General features: G+C 35.9%; 1 protein-coding gene across 1 annotated transcript in view; it reads left to right on the plus strand.

Moving 5' to 3' along the window:
- Nucleotides 1–3,983, plus strand: part of LOC120336019 (uncharacterized) — a 30,656-nt gene extending 26,673 nt beyond the window's left edge. The window contains exons 40-42 of the mRNA XM_078119145.1: nucleotides 172–293; nucleotides 1,151–1,286; nucleotides 1,946–3,983. Coding sequence (XP_077975271.1) covers nucleotides 172–293; nucleotides 1,151–1,286; nucleotides 1,946–2,110 — 423 coding nt within the window. The 3' untranslated portion in view covers nucleotides 2,111–3,983. The remainder of the gene's footprint in view (nucleotides 1–171; nucleotides 294–1,150; nucleotides 1,287–1,945) is intronic.
- The last annotated feature ends 5,411 nt before the right edge of the window (nucleotides 3,984–9,394 follow it).

The raw sequence follows: 9,394 nt of genomic DNA on the forward strand, positions 1-9,394 counted from the left end.
GGTAGCTCGATAGCCCTCTACAACGGAGGCCATTAGGACTCTGTAAACATCCCTACTTATAACCTGCTGTCTATATGGCTGCCCAATTACTATTTTAAAAATTGTTCTTTATCCATGCGAAACTATGCTTTAGTTTATTACAAACTAATATCTATCACATTGCTATTTCAGCCCATCATCCATTACCAGCATCCAAATTGGAGTTCAGAAAGATCTCCCGTTATCTCATCTGTGTTGAACTTGGTTTCAATTTTTCAGAAGTTTTCAAAACAACAGAAGCTCGTTCACTGCAGGTAAGGAAACTCCTTTATAGTAAAAAATAGGTTCTCGTAAATTCTCTTGAGTATTTTGTGTATTAACAATGTTACTATAGCAATCAATTACGCAATTGTGAATGACCTACCAGTCGTCGTATCTTACAGAATATTACACGTATACTTTACAAGAAATCAGTTTGAAAAATAGCTCATTAACCTGAACTGATCTGAATATGATTTGGCTTGCAACTGTTAGTTGTTGTGTGAAGTGAGAATTAATGAAAAAGTAATATCGTTGCCGTGGACGTTTAATCGGGTGTTTTGAAAGGCATAAAGTCACCATGTGAGCACGATTTGACTTGAAATAAGACGCGTTCTTATTTTAAGAGCAACATGGTGTACTTCACCTATTTTACTAGCAATCACTTGTAAAATTAAAAATAACCAGAACTACGAAAAAAGAAATGGGAAGACACCATTTGGATACGAATTGATTTAGCGCATTCATCAGTGGTTATCAAATTGTTTAAGCCTGTTAAATTTGTCAAGTCTCGCGCTCCACCTCAAAAATAACTAGCTAACAATAAGCCACAAATAACAGGTAATAAGGCGAAAGCATGTTTTATTCAAAAACACGTTGAAAATATGTGGACATAATGAAGACATGTGAATATCCAAAATAAGGCGGACAAGATCAAATCTAACAAATATTTTTATTTTTAATTATCTTCACGGTTCACGTCCTTTCGAAGCATACTCTACGCCCCCTTGTGTGGCGCGCCTCGCAAATTGAGAACCACTGCTCTATGTTCATCTCTTAATCAAACGATGCGTCGTTAACCGACCATCTTATATTGCCTTTACATAATATTGTATAAATTTTTAAATCATAGTGATGGAGCAGGGCGAACTGGCGTATTTTGCGCAGTATACAATTTGTTTCAAAGATTCAAAGTAGAAAAACGATTCAATGTTTTCCAAACTGTGAAAGACTTGCGAGACTGCAGACCCGGAATGGTCCAAACAGAAGTAAGTTGTATGAATAAGTGATCTAATTATAAACGTAACATATCAATAAAGATACTGCGATTATTTTGTAAAGTATTTTTTTCTATGTTACCAAAATTACTGCTTGAACTTTAAACTGTACGGAGATAAACTGGTGATTTAGAAATATACTCATAAGATGAGTATTGGATATCTTATCGATTTCCCATAAAAAAAAGATAAATGGTACTCCCTTAGGCCATAATTTTATTCAAATTTTCCTTATTTTAGTTCCATTACGAGTTCCGGTACTGCCTGTATTAGCCAAGTGAATATCCCCCTGTCCCAAGGTTTCAGTCCCTTTACACAACTTGATATGAAATAGGCGAACAAAATTAGTTACCTCCATATTGATACACATATATCTGGAGCGCCAGATAAATTTGTAATATTTATGAAATAAAAGGAAATTGGTTTTATTGTACTTAATACGTGTTCATCTAGCTTAGGATTGCATAAAACAAAATATCCATAATGTCTAAATATCACGCTATGTAATTGTTATTTGTCCCAAAAATCGGGGACAAAATCGCTTATTAACAAAAAAATATTTATCATGAAAATCGTAAAAAAATACAGAAAATGGGCAATTCATAAATGAACTGACATATCAAAATATAAAAACACTTACTTTTTTTTAGGAACAATATAAACTCTGCTACGATATTATGCTGGCATATATTGATTCATTCAGTCTTTATGAAAACATAAACCGTCGCGCACAAGAAGTATCTGGTTCAGCTGGCAATGAAAGCCTGTATGAAAATATAAGTGCAATAAGAAAGCAAAGTAAATATAAACATTAATGTCAATTTGTAATTCCTGATGGTTATTCCATAAATTTGTGTGTGCAAGAAGAAACAGACAAAGAATTATATTGTTGAACACTGTTAATACTTTCTAATCTATGCATATCCAAGACATAAATGCTCATAATAACCGTTTTGTTCTTAATTTTTATGCCTAATCATTTTAATATTGTAAACATTTGTGCTACTAATTTGTAATGCTTTCATTTATAAATACTTCTTGATGGTTATTTAATAAATTTCTGTGCGTGCAAGTAGAAACAAATAAAGATTTGTTATTGTTAAACATTGTTAAGACTTTTTTAAACTATGCATATACAAGATATAGTTGTTCTTACTAATTTTTATTCCGTATCATTTTACTATTACATTAACTTTATGCATATTTATCATTTTCGAATATTTTCAAGTTATTTCAAGCTAAAATTTTATTTGTGATGCACTTCTGAAATATTATGTATAGGTATGTCGGATACAAATGAAAACTGACAAATATGGAATTCGTAAAATTATTATCAAATCTGCTGCATATAATCTATATATAATTTTCGACTCTTGACTTTTGAAAGTTTCTGAATAGCAAGTCAATGAATAATCGACCGGATTTCTGCGGGACTAACTTCGTACCTTCCTCTGTGCTTTTGCACCGCTTGCATATAATGCAAGGATGCTGAAGCTTGAGTAAAGATATTCTGTGTGATTCAAGAGTCTTGCTGCGCATTTATGTCTGAGGAAATCTGACCTTGGTCAGACGAAACGTTACAGAAATATATGTCTGTTAGTGTCCAGCAAGACTCATCTAGATTACAGGGTGGTCCAAGGTTGTCGGCTCCGGGGGCCACAAAATTATTTTTGTATGTTTGCGGGCCACAATAGTGCCAAAAATAGATAAACAGTACAAAACAAACTTCTTTATTTCGCAAACACATTGATCAGTATTTATCATTTATAAAGCTATAACATGCAAAACTCACTGAACCTCCCAACACCAAATGCGATTTTTCGATCTTCTAATGCGACGCGGGCTACAGATAATGAAGCTGCGGGCCTCGGTTTGGACCATCCTGATCTAGAATCAATAAGTGATCTTTGTAGACTTGTCTGAATTCAACTGTTCAATATTGGTTACTATTTCAATCACGTTTTTGCTCATTTCTATTTGTTCGCAAACTTTTTTTATGCTATCTTATTATAACGGCAATGTTTCGCTAATTTGTTTTAATTTTTATTTCCTTCAGGTCTAAAAATCTTTCTTTATGCAATCGAAATGATCGTGATAATTTGTTGGATCATATTTTCTAAGATTTATAGGATATTTAACGTTATATATAGATGTAAACTGTCTCTAGTTTCATTCACAAAAATCACTGATTTCAAAATTATAAAAAACAATTCGATATTGGACGCTTCAAACTACTAAATTATCAATGATGTCACGAATTAGCCGCATACAGAAAGAACTTTTATAATAAAATTACATCTAGACTACCTTGTTATCCACAATTAAAACTTTATCATAAATTAGCAATCATTATTAGAGAGGTTGGTTTGAACATTCCTAACTATAACCACGTACACCGTAAGCCGTACGTCAAATAATATTTCTGGAATTTCCTAATTTTTGCAATTTTCTTCTTACTGTCGTTATTTTTGTTATATAAATATATACCTTTTCATCACCGCTAGATTTTCATTCAGTTTCTTCCATTTTTCATTGCTGTGTTATAAGTATCTTCCCATATGAAGTTGTAAATATCTTGTTTTTTTGATTCATTTTCTTCTGAGGTATAATAGATTGTTTGACGATGAATGTATTTATAATTTGTCTCTTTATCTATCAACACAAAACAATCTATATCCCACCTCGTGCCCAAAAATGATTGCTTTCATGTGAGACTCATGAGAGTGCGTACACACATATGTAGCAGGCTTAGGAGAACTCAGTTATCATTAATGTCGGCCAATATGCCAGTCGACTACAACGGTGAACGTCTTCAGGTTGGGCGCTAGAATTACAGCTTGTTGTTAGACGCGATTGGAGACGAAATGTACTGGGGGTCGTTTTGCTGAATTCTTGTTGTTATCGGGGGGATTGATGTTGTTGTTAAAATCGCATTTCTCCGAAACTTATGTGGTACTTCTGTAGTGTGTGTACCAGGTTACGGTTGGACAATAATTTTATTTCGATTTTCCCTATTTTAGTTCTATTGCAGAAGAGTCTTGAAACATCTAGATTACAGGGTGGTCCAAGGTTGTCGGCTCCGGGGGCCACAAAATTATTTTTTCATTTTTGGCGGGCCACAATAGTGAAAGAATAGATAAACAGTGCAATACAAAACAAACCCTTTTATTGTGCAAACACATTAAGTGTGTTTCCATGGACAATATTACTAGGACGGATTAGGGCGCAGTCGGGCGCGTGTACTAGGGCGGACTAGGACACAAAACCGCGACCTGTTTACATGCAATCAAGAATTTAAAGTCGAGGTACATTATGGGTAAAAAGCGCCTTGAATACTAGGACGAAGACCCGGTGAAGAAGTAGGACGTACTAGGACGCGCCATGACGTCACATCGTTGACCATATAAGGAATGCGCGTCCTACTGCGTCCTAGTCCGTCCTAGTAATATTGTCCATGGAAACACACTTAATGATCTGTATTTGTCATTTATTAAGCTATAACATGCAAAAATCATCAAAAAACTCCCTAAACCCACCAAATGCGATTTTTTGATTACTTTCCGAATGCATTAGGGGACTGTCTGTGTTAGCCAAGTGAATATACATACCCCCTGCCCATAGGTTTCAGTCCCAATACACAACTTGATGTAAAGTAGGCGAACAAAATTAGTTACAGCCATATTTGTACACACATTTATGGAACGCCGCTTACAGACCAGTCTATTTTCAATATTTAAAGGTGGAACAAGTATCTAGGAAACAATTATTTTCATTTTTTCTTTTTTTGTAATTTCCTCTGAGCCTCGTGGAATCCGATGTCTCACTAAGAGGTCAGCTTATTTTGAATGAAGGAAAATTCTGCATAGCTCGACCGCCTCTGTATTGCTTGTCTGGCGATCTTTCGAGCGAACTATGTACACTCGAAAGATCGCCAGACAACTGTACTGTACATTGTACAGTAGAAGTAGTCTACTCTGATGCTGGACCGATGCGCGAATTTCGTGGCCATATATATTTGCACATGGCTCTCTTGTTGCATTTTTTGATTATCCTGCTTGGCTTTGCAGATTAAAACCCGCGGAGAAAAATATATGCACATTGCTCAAGGATTGGTGAACTGGGTGATTCATTAAACCTCTGACTGGCTGACTTTCCCCGCTTCAAAAAAATTCGAAGTATTGTTTAGACCAGGGGTGCGCAACCTGCGGGTCGCGGACCAAATTCGTCCCACAAAGGAAAATTGTGCGCCCGCGAAACGAGTTTTCAATTCAGTTTAATCTGGTACGCGCGAGTAATTCCAAGCTTATACCCGGGTAAATTTTTTATTATCTATGCCCATGACGTTACAATGTCCTAATAGCTGGTTCCGACGAAGCGAACAGCCCATGCCATATGATCAATCTTCAAAATTGTTGTGCCTGCAACTACTAGAGAGCATATTATGTTAAACAAAGGGCTGGCCCGCGGTTTCACCCAGTTCTTTGTATCTGGCCCTCCTGCATTAAAGCTTTCACACTCCTAGTTCAGCGTAACCGGATCGTTGATAATAATTTATATCCAAAGGTTTATAAGAATATTGAAATATTGCAGACTATCCTCGTGGTGACAGGCGAGATTTGCTTTACGTGTGAAGTGATCCCGCGTTATTTTCGAGGACGTCAACGACTTTATTGAACACAACAATCTGCAAATGCTGCCGTTCGCATATCATTTATTTGAAATTGACCATTTTCAAGGAAGAATTATTGCCATGCTGAAGCGCTCAGTTCAGCTGTCGATTTTTGAATTCGGCCGTGAAAAAAATATAATTGTAGGGCTTGATGGCCACACGTAGCCAAATTTATATATATATTCTAATAATATAATTTATAACATATCCTATTTCAATCAAATACCAAATCGAACAGCATTAATCACATCCGCAGCTGCGTCGGCGATCAGGTCGGCGTTTACAGTAGTTTACTTGTTAATTTTTATGAACATTTGTTGCGTAATAAAAACCTTTTATTGCTCTTTCCAATACGGTTGTACTGGGAACGCTTGAAATTGAAAACAAAATCGAGATAAAACTTATAAAATCTCATGCTGTTTTCGGGCCATATTTTGTTACATCCTTCTGAAATGATTTTTATTTTGCTCACGTATTCAGTGCAAATATGAATTCCAACAAATCCGTGGGAAATGTAGGACACTAAGGTCAAATCTCATATAGAAGCGTTTCCACACAGAAGAAAACAGCAAAATTTCGGGCGCTCCACAAGTGTGTGTACCAATATGGAGGTTTGTTGTTTTGTTCAACAACGAGTTTTGTTCGCCTACTTTACATCAAGTTGTGTAAATGGACTGAAATCTATGGGCAGGGGGTATATTCACCTGGCTAACACAGACAGTACCCGAACTCGCAATAGAACTAAAATAAGGAAAATCGGAATAAAATTATGGCCCAACCCTAACCCGGTACACACACTACGGGAGTACCATTTTTTTGGTGAAATACCGTATCCCATAGCCTTTTAGTGACTTCTTCCATTTTGAATGCTAAAAATCTGACACTGATTGGTTCAACAGTTGTAGCGTTTTTTCAACAACAACAATTTAACAAAGCGATCATCTTGCGTCCAATAATTGCAAGGCTAATCAGATGGTCAAAAGACCTTGCTATGAATGAGATAGACTTGTCATTTTCACTCACAACTAAATGTCGCACTACCTGGTGAAACTTTCTTCGAAAAGTTTTTGCTTAACTGATATCAAGTTTTCTCGTTTGCCTATACTCATACTGTGGCTAAGTATAGAATGTTTGCTTGGTATAGATGACAATATTTAAACATATAAATCATTTACTCATGTCACAATGAAAAGTTTCTAGTCAAGTATTGTGGCGTAGTTTATCACTTCTGTGGCATTAACCATTAACATGCTTGTTCAGTGACTCATTCAGAGTGATACAAGATTAGAAAGATTTTTCATTTTGCCAAACAAAATGAAATGCAAATAGGAGTAAACAAAGTTTTTTGGTATAGACAAGGTGAGATATACGACTATATCGTCAATAGTTCCATATTCACCGTTGACCCTAACATACATAACATATATTGGCAAGTCAGTGTGATATTTTATGACTAGTAACACATCAACAATTATTGTGCCAAAGTCTTAGCTGGAATCGAATTTTTTTTTTTTTAGATTTAACTAGGGTGGCGAAAAAGGGTCATTAACGTCACAAGACGACTAATATAAAACTGGTAAAGAAGTTACCATTAAGATTATATTACGATAGAAGATTGTTGATTTCGGCTTTTTTCTTCGAATAGGCGAGCTAATTCCTACACTAGTGTAGATTTAAACCTGATAAGCGATTAGTCAATTCTAATTTGGAAACTCCAAGTTCTTTGTTGCAAAAATAATACCGAGTTAACGCTTCCATAATTGCGCAAAACCCCATATCTAGAAACAATGGTGGCTATTTATTAGAAACGCATAATAGCATTATCAGCTCGCGTGCAAAGAACGCGTGGAGAAAAGTCGAAACCGCCTGGGTTAAACCCGTCCCTACGCCTTTGTAAACGAACGATATTATTGTAAGCACCTTCAACGAAGCGAAGGTTTCCTAAGCTTATTATTTAGGCCTCGTCGTTTCGCCTATGTTTCGCAAACTTCTTTACCGACTGGGCCGTGACAATACGTCCTTTGTGTGTCTAGCAAGCTTTGTTTCTCACACTTTTTTGAGATTTTAAAGTCAGTAGCGGAACTATTGTGAGCGTGTTATGCCTAATCAAACTTGGCTATATTTTATTGGCAACTTTACTCACGTTTGACAGCCCGTGGCCACGTTTGAAATAGGATAACTCGGACAAAACTTGAGAAATGAACTGACATATTAAACTATATAAACGAGAGTTTTTCACGAACGATACGCTCGGCAAACAACCGACGATAGACTTACGGAAATAACACAAAGAGAGGTAGAGAGGAGGGCGCGATGATGGTTTTTATTTGGCTTCTCAGCACGATATGGAAACCCGTGATTATAACGTTAGTTTTCCTCTGTTCTCTTTTTATGAGATAGCTCTTACCATTACGTCATCGCCCGCGGGTATGCGCATGCGCTGGAAATGGGCTGCGTTGTAGACATACCTATCTTCGTATTATTCATTCCTCACATACCTCGCTTTGACGGCTGTTTAATTGTGTATAAAGAATCGAAAATTTGACCAAAAATTTCAAAACAAATCAATAAAATAAATTGACATCCGAGTTTGCCACAATTTCAGCTTTCTTTTGATAGTTTAAATTTTGAAAATGAGTTAGATTTAGATGAGGAATTTCCCTTTTAAAATTGCAAGGTCGATACTGAGCACAGTTGAGTTATGTATGGCATGCGTGGTTTGTATTGGATGCCAATCGCCGAAAAGGTATTTCACATTCGGCATTTATGAATGAGCTTCAGTCAAGAAAGGTAGTTTGTGTGTCAATTCACCTCGTCATGTATAAAATGAATATTATCAGGAATATTTTCGTTGTTACAAGTCGTAGGATTTATATTGTTCCGGCGCTTCGTGTGAGATTGGAAGCATCAGGTCTTCGGCCGCCCTGAGGATTAAATTGTTCAGAAGTTTGTACGATCTTGGAAAGAAAGTTTGGATAAACTGGATTTCGATTGAGGATTTAACAATCTGAAGTACATCTAATGAAATAATCGACGTGATCGAGGATTGAAAACCTGAATAGGTAAGTACATCCGAGCTGATATTATTGTGGGTGCCTGCTAAGTGCTAACTAATTCAGTAATTGGTTTATTCATGTATATTTTATTTTTCTCCACATTTCCAATGTTGTTCTGAGTGTTGCTATCTTACAGACAAATTTTTATTTCGACTGAGTGCTTGTAATATTGCTTATAGTAAGTCATCATTGAAAACATGCCAGTATACTGGGTATACAGGTATATGGTCATCATATCATGAATCTTCCAAACTGAACTTATACATATAAAGTCATTGTTGTTAGGCAAACAGCATATCACATTAATAAAAGTTTGTGTAGTGATTGTAAAAACGGTTCAATTTTTTTTTTAAATACAAAGAACTGACTTAATT

This window comes from Styela clava, chromosome 2 (genome assembly GCF_964204865.1).
Source record: "Styela clava chromosome 2, kaStyClav1.hap1.2, whole genome shotgun sequence".
NCBI lineage: Eukaryota > Metazoa > Chordata > Ascidiacea > Stolidobranchia > Styelidae > Styela > Styela clava.